The sequence below is a fragment of the Syngnathus scovelli genome, chromosome 18 (assembly GCF_024217435.2).
Source record: "Syngnathus scovelli strain Florida chromosome 18, RoL_Ssco_1.2, whole genome shotgun sequence".
NCBI classification, from domain to species: Eukaryota; Metazoa; Chordata; class Actinopteri; order Syngnathiformes; family Syngnathidae; genus Syngnathus; species Syngnathus scovelli.
The window spans coordinates 5,528,563-5,553,353 of NC_090864.1; the positions used below are offsets into that span (position 1 = coordinate 5,528,563).

General features: G+C 49.3%; 2 protein-coding genes and 1 long non-coding RNA gene across 13 annotated transcripts in view; 1 reads left to right on the forward strand and 2 right to left on the reverse strand.

Moving 5' to 3' along the window:
* Positions 1-518: 518 nt before the first annotated feature.
* Positions 519-2,930, reverse strand: LOC125985880 (uncharacterized). The gene is made up of 3 exons (XR_007487475.2): positions 2,511-2,930; positions 795-1,821; positions 519-667 (listed from the first exon to the last, which is right to left on the reverse strand). It is a non-coding gene; the product is annotated as an uncharacterized lncRNA (long non-coding RNA).
* Positions 1,649-19,364, forward strand: nebl (nebulette). Of its 8 annotated transcripts, XM_049749065.2 has the most exons (55): positions 4,629-5,138; positions 5,266-5,351; positions 5,939-6,228; positions 6,317-6,388; positions 7,280-7,381; positions 7,458-7,568; positions 7,632-7,736; positions 7,797-7,907; positions 7,985-8,095; positions 8,175-8,288; positions 8,358-8,468; positions 8,572-8,673; positions 8,749-8,859; positions 9,420-9,530; positions 9,641-9,751; positions 9,819-9,929; positions 9,989-10,099; positions 10,169-10,279; positions 10,341-10,448; positions 10,514-10,621; positions 10,765-10,875; positions 10,974-11,084; positions 11,150-11,260; positions 11,335-11,445; positions 11,516-11,614; positions 11,679-11,789; positions 11,877-11,984; positions 12,186-12,296; positions 12,407-12,517; positions 12,620-12,730; positions 12,892-13,002; positions 13,080-13,190; positions 13,279-13,389; positions 13,475-13,582; positions 13,691-13,801; positions 13,861-13,971; positions 14,051-14,161; positions 14,232-14,333; positions 14,717-14,821; positions 14,903-14,998; positions 15,298-15,402; positions 15,484-15,588; positions 15,670-15,777; positions 15,867-15,977; positions 16,084-16,311; positions 16,373-16,477; positions 16,557-16,661; positions 16,822-16,926; positions 16,998-17,090; positions 17,154-17,258; positions 17,644-17,806; positions 17,915-18,007; positions 18,283-18,381; positions 18,591-18,721; positions 18,847-19,364. In XM_049749065.2, the coding sequence occupies exons 2-55, from the start codon at positions 5,309-5,311 to the stop codon at positions 19,021-19,023; spliced, it is 6,159 nt and encodes a 2,052-aa protein (XP_049605022.1). In that variant the 5' UTR covers positions 4,629-5,138; positions 5,266-5,308; the 3' UTR covers positions 19,024-19,364. The 8 variants fall into 8 exon arrangements, 6 of the variants coding, with proteins under 6 accessions (XP_068504847.1, XP_068504848.1, XP_049605022.1 ...); XM_049749066.2 differs by lacking the exon at positions 17,154-17,258 and having other exon boundaries at positions 4,629-5,351; XM_049749068.2 differs by lacking the exons at positions 17,915-18,007; positions 18,283-18,381 and having other exon boundaries at positions 4,629-5,351.
* A 1,382-nt stretch (positions 19,365-20,746) lies between these two features.
* Positions 20,747-24,791, reverse strand: part of LOC125985943 (uncharacterized) — a 12,524-nt gene continuing 8,479 nt past the window's right edge. Inside the window, exons 4-11 of one of the 4 annotated variants that reach the window (XM_068648802.1) lie at positions 24,643-24,731; positions 24,059-24,513; positions 22,710-24,016; positions 22,453-22,555; positions 22,240-22,367; positions 22,000-22,096; positions 21,739-21,918; positions 20,747-21,654 (exon numbers count right to left, since the gene is read on the reverse strand). In XM_068648802.1, the coding sequence (XP_068504903.1) occupies positions 21,401-21,654; positions 21,739-21,918; positions 22,000-22,096; positions 22,240-22,367; positions 22,453-22,555; positions 22,710-24,016; positions 24,059-24,513; positions 24,643-24,731 (2,613 nt within the window). In that variant the 3' untranslated portion in view covers positions 20,747-21,400. Of the gene's footprint in view, positions 21,655-21,738; positions 21,919-21,999; positions 22,097-22,239; positions 22,368-22,452; positions 22,556-22,709; positions 24,514-24,642; positions 24,732-24,791 lie in introns of all 4 variants that reach the window. The other 3 variants (XM_068648803.1, XM_068648801.1, XM_068648800.1) reach the window with 3 other exon arrangements.

Below are 24,791 nucleotides of genomic sequence, written 5' to 3' on the forward strand. Positions count from 1 at the left end.
TACAGGGTGGTGCAATTACCTGGTATGACGATGACATCCGTCTGCGTGATGTAAGTGACTTGAGATGTTCGCACCTCGCAGGTGTAGGTGCCCTGATGGTCGAGTATGGGCTCCGGGTAGATGCCATCAGCCCTGCAGAACACGGCCTCGTCGTTCAACTCCATGCGGATATCCTGGACTGGTGCTGACACCCAAACAACAACACCAACAGCGTGTCAGCACAACAGCAACTTACAGAGACAATGAAACCATGATTTGATTTCAAGGACGTCAGGATAAAAAGATTTGAGCAGACTGTTTTTGAGAAGACCCTTGAGTGACCTCCCCAAACACGACGCACCTTTGACATCCAGGACAACGATGCCCGACTCCTACGAGGCGACTCGCTTCATGGTGATGCAGAAGTATTTCCCTTGGTCTTGCGGTGTGACGTTCCTGAGAACCAATGTGGCGTTTCCCTCCAGGACAAGATCGGGAAAAAGAGTAGTCCTGTTCATGTAGCGGGCCACCGGTGAGTTATGTCCCACCACGAAGCTTGTGTTCCCGTAGCGCGTGCAACTGACTATCGCCTTTTTACGGTACCACATGATCCGAGCCCCTTGCCCATCAGAATTGAAGTTACAGGGAAGAATGCACTCGGAGTACGCCAGGCAGGTCACGTTCAACTCTGGTGAATGGTCAAGTACAAAAAATGTACACCGTTAGGAAAAACCTAAAATAATCCAGCACACACCCTTACAATTGTTCTTGGATTTGATTGGAATAATCCCCACCAACATTAGGCCCACACTCACGTTCGGTCCCAGAACAATGGGAAAAGCTCCACAGAAGAATAGCAAGAGAGCACAAAAAAACGCATCCATGTATCGTCGCCATCATTTTTTTTTTGTTTTGTTGCTTACTTTCAGTTGTGTGTAGACAAACAGGATCGACAGCTAGCTCCCATCGAATGTCTTTATGACAAGCCAATAGAAAGAGACATGACTTCGACTTAGGGTTCATATTTTATAGTGTGGAACTGCTGGTATTGCCTTGCATGTGCAAATCATACATATTGCCATGAACATTGATGTAATGTAGGCCAAATGCTAGAAAAAGACATTTTTATGCAAAACTGTCGTGTGTGACTATTATTTAATAAATATATTATAGGAGATAATTGTTAACAACACGTGAACAATCCTCGATGTGTTTGATGACCAAGTTTAATCGACTTCAATTTCACTTTGTGTGCAAACGTTAGCTACAGGCTAGCTGGCTGTAGATTTGGTGATGGAATGCCCCTACTAGCTTAGAATGGCCGTGGGCAGGGAGCACGTATGTGCACAGAAGGGGCAAGAACAAAAGAAAGGTCTCTTGTGAGTATGAACTTGTTATTTCATATTTTTTTATTTACAATATTGATTGCGAACTGCTGCGTCGAGAGTTGTTTGGACGCCATCAATTGGAAGAAGAAAATCTTTCTCTTTTTTTTTTACTTTCAAGGAAGCGGGTCGGGAGGAAGCCGTTCTCGCGTTTCCGGTGGCTGCCAAGTGCTGCGAGCTTGTCGCACTCTTAGGCGCTCACTGTCGGGACTGCTCTTGTGCTGCACGAGTTGTCCACTTGGTCCAGTACAAATTTGCCGAGCAGCCTCCACTCCGGAGCTTCTGCTCCAGCGTCCTCTGTGGCGACTTCATCAGCCTCAGGACCCCAACATTGGACACCCACCCGAGTCGCGAGGATGAACCCCCAGTGTGCCCGCTGCGGGAAGGTTGTTTACCCCACAGAGAAAGTCAGCTGCCTGGACAAGGTGGGCACTTTTCCTCCATCACTCGGCTTATTCTTCGAATAAATAGATTTACAGATATTAACTAATTAAATGCAACAGGACAATGTTAGTTTTTATTTGCACAGTGCATCATCAGTTACCCCCCCCCCCCCCAAAAAAAAAAAAGTCAAAATTTCTCTACAAGTTCTTAAATATGTTTTACAAGCTTTAGGTATCTATAAACATGGTGAAATAAATGTTACATATTTATGGATTGGTTAAAGCCAAATAAGCAATGTTCTGTACATTAAACTGTGTTTCAAAATCGAACTGATTAAATAATTGGATGTTTAAGTATCATAATATTATGCAGTACGTGTATCATACAAACGTTTTCCCTCTCATGTCTACTTTCTCACAAATCATAAAAAACGTTCTTTTCAAGCATTAAACCTTTTTGCTCTATTCTAACTGCTTATGTACTTACAAGTTATCAGCTGATCAAGATTATTAGACAATCCTTAGCAACGTGCTGCCGCAGCACACACGCACGGGCCGTTCCACCGAATGGGTGCCATTTGCTTGTTAACTAAATATAAAACAAATAGCGACTTACATGGTGTGTATTTAAAACAAACAGATTAATGCTAACATAAAGGGAAATGATGGGCTAACTGACGCCATTTATAAGATGGAGTTGTAACTCATTAGTCAATGGAGACGTGAAGCAACACATATAGACAGACAATATAACAATACTCACAGGCATGTATTCTTTATCCTCTGTGAAGCTAGACCATACTGCTGGGGAGTTGCCGTCAACTCTATCTGAAAGTCTACCTGCATAAATGTACAACTCTGCCCTCAGGTGGCCAAGGCGTGATTAAAAAAAAGATATATATTGAGCGTCACATATATAAATGATGGTGTGCAGCGTAATGTCGATAAATTATTAAAACCTCGTCAAGCGTCTGCTGTGTGCGGCATCGGGTGACACAGCCACAAGATCGGGGTGGCGACCAATCGTTTAGCATGTCTAAATCTCAATGGAGGGGAGGAAATTGGGTAGTCTTGTAATACCACATTGCACCTCCGGAAGTGATAGTGAGTCAGTCAAACTATAAACAAGCTGCTTGTTTGACTCATCAGCTGCTGCTCAGCCTGTTGTCATGACAACAAGCTGAGTTGAGTCTTTATTTGGGGGTAAAAAAAAATCAACTTTTGCTCCTAACCTTGCAATGATGTGAATTTTTCATAAAAATATGCGTCAGCCATTAGAGAATGGCTCTTGAATCAGACTTTGAATAGCCCTGCTCAGAAATGTTCTGTGTATGGAGATTGTGCCAATCTCCATACACAGGAAGGGAAAAATTGGAGAAGTAAATGCGTGTTTCTAAACAATATGTGTGTGTGTTTGTATGTGTGTGTGCGTGTGTGTGTGTAGAACTGGCATAAAGGCTGCTTTCACTGCGAGGTTTGCAAGATGACCCTCAACATGAAGAACTACAAAGGTTACGACAAGAAGCCCTACTGCAACGCGTGAGTCTGCCCTGCTGCCCGTCACACGTGATGCTAAACGCGACGTTACACAAAACAATCGAGTATGCTGCACACACGTAACACTCTTTTACCATTTGTTCAAGTGTCCATATTACACACTTTAACGCTTTAAACTATTTCCCCGTGTGAGCTTCTCTAGTGAGAACCAGCTCAGTGGCCTAGTAGTAGAGTGTCCGCCCTGAGACTGGAAGGTTGTGGGTTCAAACCCCGGCCGGGTCATACCAAAGACTATAAAAATGGGACCCATTGCCTCCCTGCTTGACACTCAGCATTAAGGGTTGGAATTGGGGGGTTAGATCACCAAATGATTCCCGAGCGCGGCACCGCTGCTGCTCACTGCTCCCCTCTCCCCCAGGGGATGGATCAAAATCACATGGGGATGGGTTAAATGCAGAGGACAAATTTCACCACACCCAGATGTGTGTGTGACGATGATCATTGGGACTTTAACTTTAACTTTTAACTTTCCTGTGTTTCCTCAAAACCATGTTGGCATGTTAGTTTCCCCGCACACACACAAACACAAACACACACACACACACACACACACACACACGCACACACGCACAAACACACACACACACACACACAAACAGTCACACTTTGTTTCTTGGCCTTTTCCGGATAATTGCCAACACACCCACAGACACAGTTGACTCTTTTCATCTCTCGCTGTTTCCTTAAGCCCCGCCCACTCGGCATTTGTGATGCTGGAACTTTATTTAGAGCAGCACACAAAGGAGCATCCTGCCAGATTGTTTGCACAAGTTGGTGATAGCATCAAAGTGGACTTGGAATCAGACAGCCTGGCCTGGGAATTCATGTAACCTATGACGTCATACCTTGGACAATAAATATGACGTCACACTTTACCGTTGCATGCGTGTGAGCATTTGAGTGTGAGACGTGGCCTACGGCATGTCCTTACGAGCATTGTCGTTTTGTATTTGGCTGCTTTCTTACATTTTGCCGCATGGCTAAACATTCGGAACGGCGACACCGATTGTTAACCATACATTTTGGGTGCAGACATTATCCCAAGACGTCCTTCACAATTGTGGCCGACACGCCGGAGAACCTACGACTGAGGCAGCAGAGCCAGCTGCAGAGCCAGGTGCAGTACAAGAAAGATTTTGAGGAGAGCAAAGGTCGAGGCTTCAGCATCGTGTCCGACACACCCGAGATGCAACGACTGAGACGCACTCAGGAACACATCAGTAACGTATGTACCGGAGGTAGAAACACGCGCATGCACACTGACGGTGATTATAAATGGTCTGCACACCCAAATGTCGTTTCAAAACCTTTTACTACGCTAAGGTGACCTGTAGAACTAAATCAAAGTGAATTTAACCTTGTCAAGAAGGGGAAATAAAAATATATAACTCAGGTCATGTGGTTGCACAAGCGTGCACACCCTCCTATAACTGGGGACCGTTTCTTTGCCATAAATTGTCCAAGTAGGCTTATTTGTTTGTTCGTTTGTTTATTTATTTTTTTATTTGGGGTTACTGATTTGCTAAGTGGGTAAGTGGCTACGTTCACGATCATATTCAAACTAGATAAAGTTCAGCTGTTCTAGTAGTCTTTTATTCTCACAGTAATGATTGAAAAAGCTTTGAAATTCCTTGTTATACAATCTTGTTAAATGTCACAAAAACATGGGTTGTGTAGATATGGTTATGCGTGGTGTGAAGGGGGATGAATGGATGTGGTGCAATTTTGTCAGTGAGCGCACACACACACACACATACACACACGCCTTGATTCTCCTATGGGGACAAGATGGAAGTGACGACGACATCATCTGAGGTGGACCATCAGGTAAATTGTAAGTGAACTTTTTTTGGTCTTCTCATTTTGAATCACACTAATTTAAAAGCAAACGCTTCCTGTCTTTGTCTTCTTCGCTCCTCATTCGGACTGACACACTCCACTGTGAACTCCGAACTCGCCAGGAAGAGGCGGAAAGGGAAAAGGAGGAGGAAGCAGCGTGGGAGGATGAGGAGGAGGAGGAGGAGGGCAGAGAATGGTCCAATGTTACGTAAGCGCTGTTTGCGCTTGTACAGATGAAAAGCACTTTTGATGTTCTGCTCTTACGTAATAATCAAACGAATAAATCATTCATTCCTGAACGGAAGAATCAAGACCGCATGATTTGGGCCACTTGGACTAACTAACGCGAGGCCACACGCCCGGTTGTCTGCCGCGTGGCGACAGATGGTCACGGGTTCAACGTGGCGTTTTTACCTCAGCTGCCATCTGACGCTCGATGTGGACGCCAGCATACCTGCCGTTCTGGCAGCCGACGAAACAGTCGGACACTTGCTATGTTTTCCCGTCGGAAATGTCAAACGTGGTGCAGTGACTGAGATTCATTTGACCGCGATCACCTTGAAATAAAAATAAATAAATAAAATAGTTGAAGGTGACGCTGGTGATAAGTTCAAGTGGAGAGCTAAATGTGGCCCTCGTAAGCGATAAGATGTACTCGATGATGTCACGGGTCTGGACTGTCATGAGTCCGAACCCGACTGACCATGCGCTCAGAGACCCGTCGGGAGCTGAAACTGGACACAGCGCTCACTCAACGGACGAAATTCTGAAATCTTCTAAATATTTTCTCTCTAGAGGGTCACGCCATGGAGCCCTCGTCAGCTCTTGAGCTAATTTTCAAGACAGAGCAAGCCGTGAGGAAGGAGATTCGACAAGAAGAAACTTTTCAGGAGACCATGACCACCTTCACGTCTCACCTTGACACAAACGGACGCACGGGCTCATCTGAACGGGTGTACACTGACGAGACTGCGCAAGCTAAAGTGGAGAGAGAAGACGAAAAAGAGGACGGAGAAGAAGTGGTGCGAAAGGAAGCGAGTGGAGAACACGAACAAGGAGGAGCAAACGGATCCGAGGAGCCACAGGTAAGAAGACACTTGCCCATCGTTTCTCACCTTCTACACATGAAGAAAGACCAGCGTTCCTAATATTTTGGTCTCTGTGTGTTTCCAGGCCTCAAGTGGTGGCCGCCCAGTTCTTCCTGACCCGGCGTTCAACAGGAGATGCAGCCTGCTGGCCAGTGAGGTGAGCTCCTACCACAATCTTGTCCCCACATTAAAACCCTTCCTTTTTTATTGATTTATTTATTTAATTGTTTTATTTATTTATTTTTATTCATTCATTCATTCATTATTAAAAATATTTTACTCAAACTGCAGAGATACCACCATTTTTTTTTTTTTTTTTTATTAAAAATCATATGTATTTTTCCTGAATTAGAATTTTTCTAGTTTGTGTATTCATATTTATCCATTCGCTGGGATAGGCTCCAGCACGCCCGCGACCCCCGTGGGGACTAAGCGGTTCAGAAAATGGATGGATGGATTTATCCATTCGTATCACTCAATTATTGCTGATAGTCGTGAAAATCGCAGTGTTGGCGTCATCGTCTTAACGGACATGACGAGATGTGCTTAAAAGGCATTAAAAAATAGACCTGAGCTGAAGCCAGCGTCGCCATTGGCAACCGTCCCTCAAAAGGTCCCACGTGAGTCCATCAAAACGATTGGCATCACACCCAATCTTTCGCTGCTACGTGGGAGGGCGACACGTTCCCGCTGACACATCGACTGCTTACTGAAATCCTCTCGACTCGCTCGAGCCGCTTGGACTCGGCCGTGAGTCATCACGCCGCCAGGAGGCGAGCGCTTTCTAAATTTAACACCGCTCCGAGCCGCCGGCTGACTTCAAAAGCTTCCATGTTCCGACCCAAAGTTCTCAAATTCCGAGCTAATGCCTGCTCCGCCAATCGGAGCTTTACCGTTGCCACGGCGACGTTAATCTTTGCAAAACTGAGCCGCTGGAAGAAGGAAATAACTTGGGTGGCAAATTGGTTAGCACGTTAGCTTCCTCCCACATGTGTATGTGCTGTGAAAATGGACGGATCGTGCCCTGACCTTTCTAACATCTTCCCAGGTGAAGTACAAAGAGGACTTTGAGAAGATGAAGGGTCAGAGTCTCTTTGTCCCTGCGGCCGACCTCATTCACGCCAAGAACATCAGCGCGGTGGTGTCTGAGGTGTGTTCCCGTTTCGAACACGAGCGAGAACCGGACCGCCAGTGAGCTCGCTAAACGTCTTGCTTGTCCTGCTCAGTCCAAATATAAGCAGGAGGGCAGGGAGGAGGCGTCCTTGTCCCTCTACTCACTGCTTCCAGACACGCCGCAGATCCAACGGGCCAAGGAAGTGACCCAGCTGCAGAGCGAGGTAACTACGTCACAACAGAACCGGTACCAAAGCTACAAATTCTGTTTATTTTTTTATTTTCAGGTTAAATACAAAGAAAACATGAAGACGTCTTCCTCACTGTATTCTCTCATGCCAGAGACCAACGACACTCACTTTGTCAAAGAACTCACTGACTTACTCAGCCAGGTAAGAGACAGACGGACAGATGGACGAATGCACATGAAATTGTCCCTCCTTCCCTTTCAGAACAAGTACAAGGAGGAGGTGAAGAAGGAACTGAGCAGTACTTTGTACTCTCAACTCCCCGAGACCAGCGAGATGCATCTGGCCAAAAGCGTCCACGAGTTTCAGAGTGACGTGCGAGCCTTTCGTTTCGTCGACATCTGCCTTCACCCGGCGAGATCTTGATATCCTCTGTTGTCCCGGTCTCGTAGAAAAAGTACACAGAAGACGGCAAGAGAAAAGCCTCCGTCTCGCTCTACTCCCGACTGGCCGATACGCCTGAGATCCAACACGCGCTGGAGATGTCGCAGCTGCAGAGTGATGTAGTTGACCTCCACACGCTCCAAGGTCACGTAAGCGTGGAGCGAGTGTGCGACCTCGTCACCGTCTCGCTTCTCTCAGGTGAATTATCGACCCAAGGTGTTGGTGAAAGGAGCTCCTTCGTCTCTCTACTCTCAACTGACCGACACCAAGGAGATCCAGTTTGCCAGGGAGATGACCGAGCTGCACAGCCAGGTGCCACCACACAGTTTTACTTCCAAGTTCATTTCCAAAATCATCTCAGCGTCTTTATTCTTTCGTCAGCTCAAATACCAGGAGGAGGGCAAGAAGAGGCGGAGTCAGACGTCGTACTGCAAGCTGCCGCGCACCATGCAAACCGAGTTTGCAAAGACCGTCGCCGACTTGCAGAGTGAGGTGAGACCTTCTTTCTTCTCGTGCTCCTCGTCCGTCTATCCTGGTTCAAAATATCTTCGAGGCTTTCTTCACCAAATCCATTCAAAGATCATCTCGCCACCAGCGCCGCTACAAACAAGTGGGCCAGAACTCGTCCTCCTACTCGCTTCTGCCGCAGACGCTGGAGACGCTCCACGCCAAGGACGCGTCCCAACTCGCCAGCGAGGTAAAAAAAAAAGTCACTTTAGTTTCGATGAGGGATGAAGGCTAATGATGGCGCCGTCTTGTCCGCGTCGTTCAGGTGAAGTACAAAGAGGACGGCAGGAAGGAGATGAGTGTCAACTTGTACTCGCTGATGCCTGAAACCATCCACACGCAACGCGCCAAAGAGATCTCAGACCTGCAGAGTCAGGTAGGAAGGAAGGAAGGAAGGAAGGAAGGAAGGAAGGAAGGAAGGAAGGAAGGAAGGAAGGAAGGAAGGAAGGAAGGAAGGAAGGAAGGAAGGAGGGAGGGAGGGAGGGAGGGAGGGAGGAAGGAAGGGAGCGAGGAAGGAAGCAAGCAAGGAAGGAAGGAAGGGAGGGAGGAAGGGATAGAGGGAGGAAGGAAGGAAGGAAGCGAGGAAAGAAGCAAGGAAGGAAGGGAGGGAGGGAGGGAGGGAGGGAGGGAGGGAGGGAGGGAGGGTTAGAGGGAGGAAGGAAGGAAGGAAGGAAGGAAGGAAGGAAGGAAGGAAGGAAGGAAGGAAGGAAGGAAGGAAGGAAGGAAGGAAGGAAGGAAGGAAGGAAGGAAGGAAGGAAAGTTCTTGAAGGCAACTCTAGATGCTTTGCTGTCAGCTCTTTCCTGTCAGAACCTTGACTTGGGAATTTCCTCAACTGGGTCATAGTTTCTATGGCAACCACACGATGAAGCTGCAAGTGTGGGTGAGTCAGTGTTGGCGTACACGTGTGTGTGTGCGTGTGTGTTGTTGTGCGGCAGGTCAAGTACAAAGCAGGCGCGCAGCAGCAAATGCAGAGCACCTTGTACCATCAGCTTCCAGAAACTCCCGAGACTCAGCTGGCCAAGCAAATGTCCCGACTGCAGAGCGAGGTGCCACCAGACCACGTTTCACTGTTGGAAAGAATTGTCCCAAGATGGTGGCAAAGCACTACTTTATTCCAAATGAAGCTCCTCAATTGACTTCAACACGAATGTTACAGAGCAAGTACAAGTCGGCGGGTGAGCAGGAGCTTCGCAGCTCTTTGTACTCCGCCCTGCCCATCACCATGGAGACGCAGCACGCTAAAGATGCCGCAGAGCTGCTAAGTGAGGTAACCTGCCGCTCACTCGCCCCACCTTGATGACCAAATTGGCAAAGTTGCCTTGTGGCTTTGCCAGCTCAAGTACAAAGAGAGCGGTAAGAAGGAGATGCCCGCCTGCCTCTACGCCACCTTAGCTGACACCTCCCAAACCGCCTTCAACAGAGACATGACGGACATGCAAAGCGAGGTGAAGCAAAATTTTCAACCTTCAGCCGTTTTGGATTCATATCTCGTCGTGTCCTTCAGATCAAGTACAAGGAGGACGGGAAGAGGACCCTCTCTCAGAGTTTCTACTCTCAGCTGGCGCAGACGCCCGAGACTCAGTTTGCTAAAAGTGTTGCAGAGCTGCAGAGCGAGGTCAGATCCGTTCCAAGCGTTCCTACCTAGCTCTCGTTTGTTAGACTCGTACAATCATCTCCTCTGCAGGTCAAGTACAAGGAGGAGGCCCAGAAACAGATGTCGTCCTCGCTCTTCTCCAGCTTACCTCACACGCTCCAGACTCAGCGGGCCAAGGAGCTCACGGAGCTCCAGAGTCAGGTGACCTCACGCCGCTCCTGTCCTCTCTGGACGTTGATGTCAAAGCTAAATTTCCGCGCAGGTGAAATACAAGGAGTGCCACAAGGATGCGTCCTCGGCCCTCTTTCGCTTCCTCCCGGAGACGCCAGAGATGCAGTTTGCCAAACACGTGTCGGAGATCCAAAGCGAGGTCAGGCCACCCCCCATCCGCGTCTTCTTCTTCCTTCAGCTTTGTGACATTTGCTAGCGTTGCAGGCAAACTACAAGCGAGACAAAGAGGACATGTCCGTCTCCTTGTACTCCTTAATGCCACAAACGCCCGAAGTTCAATTTGCTAAAGACATGGCCGACACTCACAGCCAGGTGAGCGCAAACGCACGCTCGACGGGTTCCTTGATAAGTTTCAGCCAACCCAGCGCCAAGTCCTAAAAGCGCTGAGGGTTAAAATATCAGCCAATAGGAAGCCAGTATGATAAGATGTGTGTGTGTGTGTGTGTGTGTTTTAGACCAAGTACAAGCATGAGGCCAAGCAGCAGGCGGCAGCGTCTTTGTACGCCCAACTTCCCGAAACGCTGGAGACTAAACACGCCAAAGAAGCCAGCGCACTACAGAGTGAAGTCAGTCCTACTTTTTTTTTTTTCTGCCACTCCTTCATTTTTTTTCTTTTTTTTGCCTTCAAACCAGCGTGCCGTTTTTTTTTTTTGTCCCGGTCCAGAAAGCGTACAAAGCCGAGGGCAAGAAGCAGATGATGTCGTCGCTCTATTCTCAGCTTCCCGACACCCCGCAGACGCAGTTGGCCCGAGAGGTGGCGCTGATCCAGAGCGAGGTACCAACTCATCTTGAGAATGATATCAAAGACTTTTAAAGCGGACCGGACTTTTGTATGTTCAGAACAAATACAAAGAGAGCGGCAAAATGGCACAGAGCGTCAGCTTCTACTCGCAGCTCCCAGAGACTAACGACATCCTGTTTGCCAAAAGCGTCTCAGAGATCCAAAGTGAGGTATTGGATCTTCTAGGAACACAAGAGGACCTGATCCCAGCGCGTGGATCCTGATTTCATCTGGTGCATTTCAGAACAAGTACAAGGAGGCGGGTCGGAGGCAAGCGCCTGACTGTCTCTACTCCAAGTTGCCCGAGACTCTGGAGACTCGACACGCTCGAGACGTGTCACAGTTGAGGAGTCAGGTCAGCGCCGAGTCAGCCAGAACCAGCCAGCCAGTTCAAAACTAAGTTCTTCGGCTGTCTTTTTTTTTAGGTGGCCTACAAGCAGGACGCCAGCAAGGCGTACTATCACCAAATGCCTCAAACCACACACATGGAGTTGGCCAAACATCTCAACCACTTATACAGTCAGGTGATCAACACACACAAACACACACACGCACACACACGCTAAAAAGTGAGCTCTTGATCTGCAGGTGAAGTACAAAGAAGACAGAAAGAAAGAGATGAGTAAGAACTTGTACTCGCTCCTTCCCGAGACATCGGAAACGCACTTTGCCAAACAGATGTCGGAGTTACACAGCCAGGTGAGGACCTTGAACGCACCACATGCAAGCCGAAGCCACCATCAGGATAACAAGTATTGTGCGTCTGTCGTGGCGCTATGTTTACAGAACAAGTACCAGAAGGACAAAGAAGATCTGTGCAATTCTTTGTTCTCTGTCCTGCCCGAAACTCTAAACACTCGTTTCGTGAAGGACATGGCGGAAACTCACAGCCAGGTTAGAAAGTTCAACTTGTTTGTAGACGCTAGCAGCGCCTCCTAACAAATCAGCCACACTGATCTATTCTGGTCGCTTTATCAGCGCTGCAAGATTCCTCGTCCTACCAAAGAATGTCACGGCGTGTCATGTGACCCTGGGGCGCTGTCTTTATGGAAGCACCGCCTGAATATTTTGTGTTCTTCATGTGCGTGCGCGCAGGTGAAATACAAGGAGGCGGGGAAAAAAGAAGCCAGCAGCGCTCTGTACCATCAGATGCCCGAGACTGCCGAGACACTTCATGTGAAAGAAATTTCCGAGCTGCAGAGTCAAGTAATCGCTCACAAACACGCGATGAACACAATAAAATAAAATGAAATAAAATAAAATAAAATAAAATAAAATAAAATAAAATAAAATAAAATAAAATAATAATCTGGCAGATCAAGTACAAGCAGAGTGGCAAGGAAGTGATGTCGACCAGCCTGTACGCTCAGCTGCCGCAGACGTCCGAGACGCAGCTCGCCGCCAGGATGGCGCAGCTGCTGAGCAAGGTGAGTGCACGTGATCCTGAGGATCACACATTTTGGACTGATCATGAAAAGCAAAAGGTATGTCCAAAGAAGAGCCTCGTGCAACTTGCCGTGTCTTTGCAGTTTAAGTATAAGCAGGAGAGCATCAAGAGCCTCGGTCGCAGCGCCTACAGTCAGCTGCCAGACACCGCCGAGACGCGGCTGGCCAAGGCGCTCGCCCACCTCCACAGCCAGGTGAGAAAGAGTTGAGGGGTTTTTTTTTTCCCCAAAAATCATGCTTAGACCCCGTTTTGAAGTGAGCTGAAGAGTTTGGCGTCGTCTTATGGCATATACTCTACAGTACGCGTCGTTCAAAAGCATGTTTGCACCATGCTAAATGCTAATCTTCTCTGCAGACCAAATACAAGGAAGCCGGCAGGAAGGCGTCGGCCATCAGCCTCTACCACCACCTGCCTGAGACCCTGGAAACTGTGCATGCCAAAGAGGCCACGCGGCTGCAGAGTCAGGTTGCTCACCTCACCTCGTCTCTTACGCTCACATCGCGATTCAGATGCTGGACAACACGTGATGTTGACGTCTCCAGGTCCAGTACAAGGTGGACGCTTTGAGGACACAAGGCACCAGTCTGTACTCGCACCTGCCCCACACTCAGGAGACCAAATTTGCCAAAGCAGCCATGGAGCTTCAGAGTGAGGTGCTCACACACACACACATACACACAAAGCCAGCCAATGAACACACTAAGAAGGAACGCAATTTGATGTTCAGAATGCGTATGTTAGAATAAATACAGAGCGAGAGGTCGGGAGGAGAGCGGCAGCTGCGTCTTCCACAAGATGGCTGACACCAATCAAACGGAATTCGTCAAGCGCTTGAGCGACATTCAGAGTCAGGTGAGTCATCGAGGCCCAATCAAATGCCACCAAAAGTTAGCAAACATTTGTTGCTCCTCAAACAATTCATTGGTTGTGTTTTTAGAGCAAGTACCAGAAGGACAAAGCCGATCTGTCTGCGTTGTTGTTCTCCTCGCTGCCCGAGACTCTGGACACCCGCTTTGTGAAGGACGTGACGGATATGTTCAGCCAGGTGACTCGCCGATCTGCTTCAGGCTGGCCGCGACGTTGTGTTGACGTTGTGTTGACGTTGTGTTGACGTTGTGTTGACGTTGTGTTGACGTTGTCGTTGTTTGGTCAGATTAAATACAAAGACGCCAGTAAGAAGGAGATGGTCAAGAGTTTGTACTCGCTGCTGCCTCACACCAAAGACACTCAGCACGCCAAAGAGCAGAGTCAGCTACAAAGCCAGGTACGCGCTAAGCCGCATTTTACGATTCGCCTTGAAAAGTACGCATGTGCATTTTGCAGAAGTTGTACAAGGAGAACGGCAAGAAGGAAGCCGCCAGCACTTTGTACGCTCAAATGCCTCAAACCATCGAAACCGTCTTTGCCAAAGAGCTCAGCAAGACGCAGAGTGATGTGAGTGCTAGCGTGCCAATGCTAACGGCGCGTTAACACAACACGCATCACGTGATCGCAGCAATTCGTCACTGTGTAGAAGTTCTACAAGGAGAAGTACAATCACGAGAAAGGCAAGTCGGACTACGCCAACATGAAGACGTTGCCGGAGGTGGAGCATGCCATGGAGGTCAACAAGAAGCAGAGCGACGTAAGCGGCGACACTCATGCCAAAACGCCACGCTGTCGACGAGTTAGTGACCGTGTGCTGTCGCTCTCAGATCAGCTACAGAAAGGGAAAAGAGGAGCTTCACCACTACAGCACAGCGCCCGACAGAGCGGACATCGTCAGCGCCACCAACGCAACCAAATTGGCCAGCCAAGTCAGTCGGTGTGCATGTGTGTGTGCGTGCGAACCCACCCACTATCACTTTAACGACTTTCATCTCCATGAAAATGTTTATGTAAATATTCATCCGAATGTGTGTGTGTAAGTTGTGTGTTTGTGTGTTTGAGTCCAGTGTGTGAACTCACAGCCACTTTGTTCTCCATTTTCATCTCTATGACAACAGTTTGATGAATTATAGACAATGTTCTGTTAACACCGAACACTGTGTGTGTGTGCGTGTGTGTGTGTGTGTGTGTGCGTGTGTGTGTGTGTGCGTGTGCGTCGGTGTGTGCGTCGGTGTGTGCGTCTTACATAACCCAAACGGCGATCTGTATTTATTATGTATGCACATAATTTGTGTGCGTTTTGCGCCCCCAGGTGGCCTATAAGAGCGATGCCAAGCAGCTGGTTGTGAGTGACGCTTCTCTCCTCACGCGCACGGACATCCATCATGCCAAGGAAGTGTCCAAACTGGCCAGCCAGGTAACACACACACACACACACACACACACACACACACACACACACGCAAATGAGCATTTTCTACAATTTACCACCACGCAGGTGATGTACAAGCAGGTGCACGGGCGACCTTGCTACAACCCGCTGGATTGCGTGTCCTTCAAACACACACAAGCTGCCACAGCGCTCGCCAGCCAGGTGAGATGTGAACGCGCAGCCTGTAACCGTGGAAACGTTTGTCAAGCAAATAGGATGGAGGAGGAAGCACTTTGGATGAAAAGCTGGAGAAACTGAAGAGGGCAGCACACATTTGGTCTATCCTCCGCCCACGCACACACACATGCACAGACACACACTGACACACACACACAGACAGCCAGCCAGCAGGGGAGCGCTCCAGTTTCAAACCTTACATAACAGTCTGTTGTGTCGCTTTGGGCTGTTCCTTGAAAAACCAGAATATCATCAAAGTTCTTTTTGTTGTTGTCGTTGAGCAGGTCAAGTATAAAAGCAACCAGAACCAGAAAGTGGAAGGTTCTTCTGACCTGCCCAACCTCCTGCAGCTGGAACATGTGCTGCATGCCAGCAAACTGCAGAGTAACGTAAGCACACGTGGATCACAAATACACTTCGCTGCGACTACAAGTTTACACTACGTGTGTGTGTTGTGTGTGCGGCATCAGGTGGAGTACAAGAAGAAGCATGAGCAGAACAAGACTCATTACCACCTCGCTCTGGATACGGCTGACCAGCGCCACCATAAGGAAAACGCGGTGCTGCACAGTCAGGTCCCATGTGCACACACAAACACACGCACGCACACACACACACACACACACACAGCCCTTGACTCATATTTGCGCTTGCAGGTGAAGTACCGCGAGGAGTATGAAAAGAACAAAGGTCGCACAAGTGTGGAGTTTGCCGACACGCAAACATACAAAGTGCAGAAGGAGGCGCAAAAGATGCAAAGCCAGGTAACGCAACAAAAGATCGCACAAAAATGCAGGAAGTGAAGTCCTTAAAAGGAAGCACAGGAAGTGTAGCAGCGTGTGCGTTTTTTCAGAGGGAATACAAGCGTGACTATGAGGAGCACGTGAAAGGCAAAGCCTTGGTGGAGGTCGAGCAGACGCCGGAATATCTGACAGCTCGTCAGGCCACCAACCTGCTCAATGAGGTACACACACACACACACACACACTCACACACACACACATTCACACACACATGGACACACACACACATTTGACTTATTAGCAATTAATAGAAATGTGTCCTTGTAGAAGGAGTACAGGAAGGACCTGGAGCAGGAAGTGAAGGGGCGGGGCTTATCCGGGCTGGGCCTGGAGGACACGCCCGAGCTCCTGAGAGTCAAACAGGCCAATCGGATCCTGAACCAGAAGGAGTACCGCAGAGACCTGCACACGGAGGTTCTGGGCAAAGGGATGCAGCTCAGCGCCGATGTCCTGGAGGTCCGACGGGCCAAGAGGGCCTCCGAGATCCAGAGTCAGGTGAGCCCATGTCGCCCGTCTTCGGTGAACGCACGTCACGCTCTGCGTATGCGTGTCGCAGACGTCCTACAAACAGACGGAGCATCTCAGGGAGAACTCGTACGGGAGCATCACCGACACCCCGGAACTTGTGCACGCCTCTTACCTTAAAGATGTCTACAGTCAGGTGACTGCTAGCTAGCTGACGAGCTAGCTATTTGTCCATCTCTCCGTCCGTCCGTCTATCAATCTGTCTGTTATTCCAGAGAAAGTACAAAGACGATGCGGAGCGGTTGCGCGGTCGCTACAGTGCGCCGTCGCTCACTCCAGAGATGGAGCGAGTGAAAGCCAATCAACTGCACATCAGCTCGGTGAGGATCACGCCCCGCGTCTCGCTAACCCTTGTCCTCCATTCCACACTGCTACTCGTGTCATTTCCACTCAGCGCTCTCAAAAGATTCCAGAATATTGAAAGGGGGACAAATGATGTTCACTTGGAATGGGCGATCATGACTCTCTGTCACCCCCTAGACGCACTACTGCTGGGACTCCAAGCTCATGAGAGGTCTCATGTCCTCTGTTAATGAGACGCCAGAGATCGTCCTCGCCAGAGAGAACGCCAAGAAGATCAGTGATGTACACACACGCACACACACACGCACGCACACATTTTACAAGCTTGAGAACTAGCAACAATGTGCCTTCAGGTGCAGTACAGAGAAGAGGTGGGCTGCGGGACCGCCGTCGTGGAAACGCCTGAGATAAAAAGAGTCCGGCGCAACCAGGAGAACATCAGCTCAGTGAGCATGCACACACACACACAAACTTTTTATGTCTGTGACACAATACGTGTGCGTGTACAGGTGAAGTACCAGCGTGGGCTGCAGGAGGTGCGGGGGCACAGCTGCACTGAGCTGGACACCCCCGAGTACAGGCGGGTCCGGAGGTCTCAGGACTCGGTTTCCATGGTAGCGGCCTGTCTGTCGCGGCTAACGGGACACCGCGTGTGGCAACGTGACACTCGTACTAACTGACGCCCACGGACCACATCGGGATGAGTGTGTGTGGTTGTGTGTGTGTCTGAGAGGGAAAGAGAGCAAGCAAGCTTGTGTGTGTGATTAATAAAGATTTTAAAACAGGTGTGTTTCTTTAATTTGCTCACTGACAAAATGCACCATTGGTGTGTGTGTGTGTGAGAATTTTTTTTAATCACTTTTCTTGGTATTAACATTTTAATTACTTGTATTTTTTTTATTTTCATTTTTTAAATGTTATATTTTTCATGTGACCATTGCTGGCCTTGACATATGTTAAACTGTTTTAATGCATTTTCTTTTGTGCTCTACCATGCAGGCCAAGTACCATGAGGACTTTGAGCGCGCCCGCGGTCGAGGTTGTACGCCAGGCCTGGACGAGCCCGGCATGGAGCGCTACCAGCGAGCCAATCACATGATGACCGACGCAGCCCCCAACCAGATGATGGACACGGACAGACGGCCCGGCGGCATCATCGTAGGTCAGCAAGCACTAATTTTTAAAGGGCAAACATCTTGCCCATGTATATCCGTATATTTTTGCCATTGCTCTGGGTGGTGGTTCAGTGTCGTTCCCGTCATCTCTTAAGACCTGAAGGTATGGAGAACAGACCCTGGCTCTATTTTTGACTTTGACCCTTTGGAGGATGACATCCAGTCCAAGAGCCTTCGCAGGATGTCTGGTAGAACACGGCCCAAAACCTCCACAACCCCCACTGACAACTAAAAGAAAACCTCACACTTGTGTTTTGGTCTTCTTCTAAAAACAATCGGCATCTCCCCTAACACAGAAGGAAACTTATAAACCACCCTCCCTCCCTCGTGCTGCCTCTAAAAATTGATCATCAACTCCAACCAGTGTCTTTGTAATGATAGCGGACGACATGCATTTTGTGTCCATCGTTGACTTTTGTCTACTTCTTGTGTTTACACGCCGGATGGCGCCCTCTGTTGTCAGAGCGGGCAGAGCGCAGGCTGAGCAGGCCTCAGTCCCGGCAGTCACACAGCTCGTTGACCTCTGACCTCTGGGAGCGCAGCAGTAGCTGCGACACGCCGGGTACATGTCCAGTGTGTGCGTGAATGTGAGCGCACGCTCTAATCACGCGAATGGTTGGAAAAGTCGACACACTTTGAAATCGCCAAATCACCAAGTTGACGTTTTAACCCCTTTCACAATGGACGGCTAGAAATAGAGTTAGAAAACAGATGAGACGGGTCATTTGCAAATAAAAAATACGTATTAATAAATGCTGTCGTGCGTCGCAGCGCCGGTGCTTCCCGGAGCCTACCACCAGGGCGTGCACATGCAGCCCCAATCTCAGTATCATGGCTACATGCATCAAACCAGCATGTCTTCGGTCAGATCCGTCACCTCGCCGCCACACTCCTCCACCATGGTGAGTGCGCCCCCACAGGCCTCCATGTGTCACTGTGCACTATGAGACGCAGGCAAACTTTAAATAAGATTTTCACAATGGCAATGCAATAATGTTACAAACGTGTGTGTTCAATGTGCGTGCAGCGTGTTTACCGGGCGCTGTACGACTACGCTGCGCAGGACCACGATGAGGTCTCCTTCAGGGACGGTGACGTCATTGTCAACGCTCAGCCCATCGACGAGGGCTGGATGTACGGCACCGTGCAGCGCACCGGGAAGTCCGGAATGTTGCCCGCCAACTACGTGGAATGTTGCAACTAGAGAGGGATACGTGTGGTTTTGCGCGAGTGTGTGCGTTGATGCTTGTTTTTTCCCACTCTTCATCTACATTACCACTTGATTACATAGCATATTTTGAACGTCCGTTTTTGTGTTTTGTATGTTTGATTTCACAACTGCTGTGAAGATAATTATTTGTGAATTATTTAATAGATGTCATTTTTTTTTTAGTTGAGGTTTGTTTCCACATACTCTTGATCGTAGATTCAACTTTAATCGCATGTTGTTTCTCACCACTATGTATTGCCGTGCCTCATATGACAAACACACGTGCACAAGGTCTTACATTAAAAAAATAAATAAAACAGCATTTATCAGCACAATTTAAACATGTCTTCAATATCTGAATAGAATTTAAGGGGGTGGCGGGGAACAACCATTCAAAAAAAATTACATTAAAAATTTTGAAGAAAGAATAAAAACATCCGTGACGGTGCAAATCCAATTGATCTTGTAAAATACAGTGATCCCTCGCTACTTCGCGTTTCATTTATCGCGGCTTCACTGCATCACGGATTTTTTTCCAAATTAAAAAAATTTCAAAGTCAAAATAAAACTTCTAAATTAAGGAAACGTGTCTAACCTTTAGGACAATGTAGTATTGCTCCAAATGTTCGTTTACATTCCTTTAGAAGTCCGTTTTCGCGTGTTAGCACGATCGTGAATTAGCATCTTTCCGCTAACTAATTAGCTTACCCAGTACTTCTTGTTGGTGACCGTACTTCGCGGATTTCCCTTATCGCGGGTGGTTATCGGAACCAATTATACGCGATAAACAAGGGATTACTACGGAAGAGGATTAGGGCCAGTGAAGAAAAAAAAACGAGGGGTGACTGGATTCTGACTTTTTTTCTCAGAATTCTGACTTTATTCTCAGAATTCTGACTTTAAAGTCAGAATTCCAACTTTAAAGTCAGAATTCTGAGAATAAAGTCAGAATTCTGAGTTTAAAGTCAGAAATTGGGAATTCTGACTTTATTCTCAGAATTCTGACTTTAAAGTCGGAATTCTGACTTTAAAGTCAGAATTCTGAGAATAAAGTCAGAATTCTGCCTTTAAAGTCAGAAATTGGGAATTCTGACTTTAATTCTGAGAAAAAAAGTCAGAATCCAGTCACCCCTAGTTTTTTTTTTTTTCATCACTGGCCCTAATCCTCTTCCGTAAAATGTAGAAGGACGACGACATGCAAACTAATCTTTTAATGAAGATTGCGGGAGCAGGAAAACATGTGGCATTCAGGAAGGCGTATGCTTCCAACATCCGGCTACGTCACTACGTGCTGCGTCATCTTAATGCTACGGACCAATCAGGCAAGACATTTGGTAGATACCCAATACGATAGGCTAACGTTACTGGACTGGCAGTCCGAACATATTCTAAGAGAATATTACAGGGGGGACGAACGGTCAATCATCAAAGGATATCAAGAGAAAGCTGAATGAATAAGGGGAAAAAAAGTGCGACGTCGCAAATGTTTGTACAAACGACGACCATTCCCCTCGCCATTTGTCGTTCAAGCAAGAATGATGCCGTCGCCAACCTCTTTGGATTGTAAAACTCCAACCTTCGTAGAGGGAGGGCACAAAAAGGAGACTGAGGGTATGAATAAATGGCTGGAATGGGTGGAGTAATTAAGCAGTTGGCCTCGTTCCCAAAATCCAAATTTTGGTTCCACAAAAGAAAAGAAAAGAAAATGAAACTTAACTCCTGAAACACTTTTAATTCACTATTCCACACAACATAACTAAACGATGATTACTTTAACAGTCCTTACGCACGTGAGAATACATTCATGTAAGAATGAAACATCCATATTGAATACATGTTGATGATCCATCCATCCATCCATCCATCCATCCATCCATCCATCCATCCATCCATCCATCCATCCATCCATCCATCCATCCATCCATCCATCCATCCATCCAACCAACCTTGTGACATCAACAGCAATAAACCATGTTTGAAAATATTTAACTGAAACGATGCAAAAAGGAAGAAAATGAAACCTAACTCCATATTCAACGCAACCTAACGAAACAATGGTTATGAGCAAAGCAAAACATCCTAAAATGATCCAAAAGTGAGTGTGTGTGTGTGTGTGTGTGTGTGTGTGTGTGTGTGTGCGTGCGCGCGCGCGCGTGTGCGTGTCATTCAAAACAGGTCGTGTTTCCCGAGTCAATAACTTCGACGAATCTAACGACGTTTTTACCATGTCACGTCAGTCTAAATTTGGCACTGTCTGCTGGTGAAATTTGCAACTACAACAGCGCCAAACTGCCCTTTAATAATTCATCCTTTTGAGGAACTGCGCAAATGGGTGACGTCGGGCAGTCCCACGTGGATGCCGTTCCCGGGCTCACTTTCTGGGCCGGATCTTCATCTCCACGAATTTCAGGCAGGTATGTTTTGGTCCCCCCAAATTAAGCCAGACTGCATTGGCACCGTTGCAGGTGCCGGTTGCCTTGTACAGCCCGTTAAGGTTGGACCAGTAACACTTTTCGTACCACCAAGCACCATTCCAATTGTTGGCGCAATTGCCATTATTCCACGTGTCTTGGTCGTGGTCTTTGGTGGTGAACATCATCCCAGAATGTTGGGACAATCGATCGCCTGCAAAGCACACAAACTCGCTTTTGAGTACGCGCAGGGGGCGCAGGTGTGCCCCCCCCCCTCACCCCCGGCGGAAGTCGCTACCTGCGTCTCCAGAGTAGCCGCTCACAAGCAGCGGGTAGCTGTCCTTCTCTGGGTCCAGCGAGTCCCGGCCCACCGAGAAGTAGTCGTAGCGAGCGTAGTAATCGCGGCCGTCGAATGCGGTGAAGTCGATCCGCAACTGGTAACCGTCCGAGGCCGTCAGAGCGTGGATGTTTTGCAGGCCTGCCAACACGCAAAGGCGGCGGCGGCGTCACGTCTCGCGAACCACAAAGGCGTGACAAGAAGGATGTCTTGTTTTCAGACCGAGCCAGTGCTCTCCGGCGAGGTCTCCGAAGCCCTTTCGATAGTCGTTCCAACCCCGAAAGAAGTTGACTGTGCCGTTCCTTCTCCTCTGGATCACCTGCAAACGCACACACGCACACCATCAGCGAAGCAAACGAGCATGACTGGCCAACTGGACGTTCAGCGTTGAAGAAAAGTGCCAACTTTATTGGGGAAGGCTTCACGACGGGACCTCTGGGGTGTTTGTTTGCAAGCACTTACGGTCCAGCCTCCCCCGTCCTGCCACATGTTGCAGTAAGCCTTGAAGCTGTTGGACCCGCTAAAAAGCATATAGACTCCAGTTGACTTTCCCGCCGCCTTGATGTCACTGCAGTCTCTGGGCATGAGACCTGAAGCAAAAAAACAAACAAACACGTGAGAGCGCAAAAGAGACGCCCGCTTTAAACCAACTGCACACGCTCGCCCGCTAGCTACCATGTAGTTCCCTGTGAAGTGTGGGCTGATCCACCAACTTCTGCCGCAGGCTGGACAAAGCCAAACTGATGTTGTGTAACTCCTTGTTCTCTTGTGACAGCTCCTGCGCACCAAGCGTTTGAAAGAACTGAAATGAGATCTCCAACTGGGACACTTGGTTTGCATCCTTCAACAATACTTTTGTTCTTATTCAAAGGAGATAGTAGTTTGTGTGGAAGAGGAGGGAGGGATGTTAAGTCCTGAAAGGTCCACCTCACCTGAGACATGCTCTTGTAGTCCGTCTCCAGGTCTTTCAGTATCTGATTCAGAAGGCCTTTGTTGCTGCGCAATGCCGTCTGACCAGCCTCCTGACCTGCCTTCAGCTCTGCCAAGGCCGTCTGACCTGCCTTCAGCTCTGCCTTCAGCTCTGCCAAGGCCGTCTGACCTGCCTTCAGCTCTGCCAACGCCGTCTGACCTTCCTTCAGCTCTGCCTTCAGCTCTGCCAATGCCTCCTGACCTGCCTCCTGACCCACCTTCAGCTGTGCCAATGTGGTCTGACCTGCCTCCTGACCCGCCTTCAGCTGTGCCAATGTGGTCTGACCTGCCTCCTGACCCGCCTTCAGCTGTGCCAAGGCCGTCTGACCCGCCTTCAGCTCTGCCAATGCCTCCTGACCTGCCTCCTGACCCGCCTTCAGCTGTGCCAAGGCCGTCTGACCCGCCTTCAGCTGTGCCAAGGCCGTCTGACCTTCCTTCAGCTCTGCCTTCAGCTCTGCCAATGCCTCCTGACCGGCCTCCTGACCCGCCTTCAGCTGTGCCAAGGCCGTCTGACCCGCCTTCAGCTCTGCCAATGCCTCCTGACCTGCCTCCTGACCCGCCTTCAGCTGTGCTAATGTGGTCTGACCTGCCTCCTGACCCGCCTTCAGCTGTGCCAAGGCCGTCTGACCCGCCTTCAGCTCTGCCAATGCCTCCTGACCTGCCTCCTGACCCACCTTCAGCTGTGCCAATGTGGTCTGACCTGCCTCCTGACCCGCCTTCAGCTGTGCCAAGGCCGTCTGACCCGCCTTCAGCTCTGCCAATGCCTCCTGACCTGCCTCCTGACCCGCCTTCAGCTGTGCCAATGTGGTCTGACCTGCCTCCTGACCCGCCTTCAGCTGTGCCAAGGCCGTCTGACCCGCCTTCAGCTCTGCCAATGCCTCCTGACCTGCCTCCTGACCCGCCTTCAGCTGTGCCAATGTGGTCTGACCTGCCTCCAGACCCGCCTTCAGCTGTGCCAAGGCCGTCTGACCCGCCTTCAGCTGTGCCAAGGCCGTCTGACCTTCCTTCAGCTCTGCCTTCAGCTCTGCCAATGCCTCCTGACCGGCCTCCTGACCCGCCTTCAGCTCTGCCAAGGCCGTCTGACCTGCCTTCAGCTCTGCCAACGCCGTCTGACCTTCCTTCAGCTCTGCCTTCAGCTCTGCCAATGCCTCCTGACCTGCATCCTGACCCGCCTTCAGCTGTGCCAATGTGGTCTGACCTGCCTCCTGACCCGCCTTCAGCTGTGCCAAGGCCGTCTGACCCGCCTTCAGCTCTGCCAATGCCTCCTGACCTGCCTCCTGACCCGCCTTCAGCTGTGCCAATGTGGTCTGACCTGCCTCCTGACCCGCCTTCAGCTGTGCCAAGGCCTCCTGACCCGCCTTCAGCTGTGCCAATGTGGTCTGACCTGCCTCCAGACCCGCCTTCAGCTCTGCCAATGCCGTCTGACCTGCCTTCAGCTCTGCAAACGCCGTCTGACCTTCCTTCAGCTCTGCCTTCAGCTCTGCCAATGCCTCCTGACCTGCATCCTGACCCGCCTTCAGCTCTGCCAATGTGGTCTGACCTGCCTCCTGACCCGCCTTCAGCTCTCCCCATGCCGTCTGACCCGCCTTCAGCTCTGCCAAGGCCGTCTGACCTGCCTCCAGCTCTGCCTTCAGCTCTGCCTTCAGCTCTGCCAATGCGGTCTGCAGCGCCGCCCAGTGGCGGGCTAAGTCGGTGCGGTTGTGGTCCAGGATGCTGTTGGGCAAAGTCGCCACCAGCGCGCGCAACTCTTTGACGATGTCCTGAGGCCTTGGAACACATAAAAAGTGTACATTAAGTCAAGTTGCCATGCTTTGCTGCTTTCAAAATTGCACCTCAGCCGGGAATTTGACTTGTGGTGGTCAAGTGTTTGTTCATTGCGTGCGCGCGCGTGCCTACCTGTTCAAGTGGAAGAAGACGCTGTTTTGGATGACAAGCACGACCAAGAGGACCACGGCCAGAATGGAGCCCCAGCGTATCTGAACAAACTGAGCGCAAACGACGTCACAGGCGGCGGCGGCGGCGGCCTCTCTCTCTCTGTCTCTCTC

Excerpts from the sequence above, each read along its gene's own strand:
- nebl (XM_049749065.2), top strand. The coding sequence starts at position 5,309 with ATGAGGAGGAGGAGGAGGAGGGCAGAGAATGGTCCAATGTTAC. Across the intron at positions 12,297-12,406 it reads TTTCCGAGCTGCAGAGTCAA|ATCAAGTACAAGCAGAGTGG; the intron begins GTAATCGCTCAC and ends ATAATCTGGCAG. Across the intron at positions 13,003-13,079 it reads CCACGCGGCTGCAGAGTCAG|GTCCAGTACAAGGTGGACGC; the intron begins GTTGCTCACCTC and ends TGACGTCTCCAG.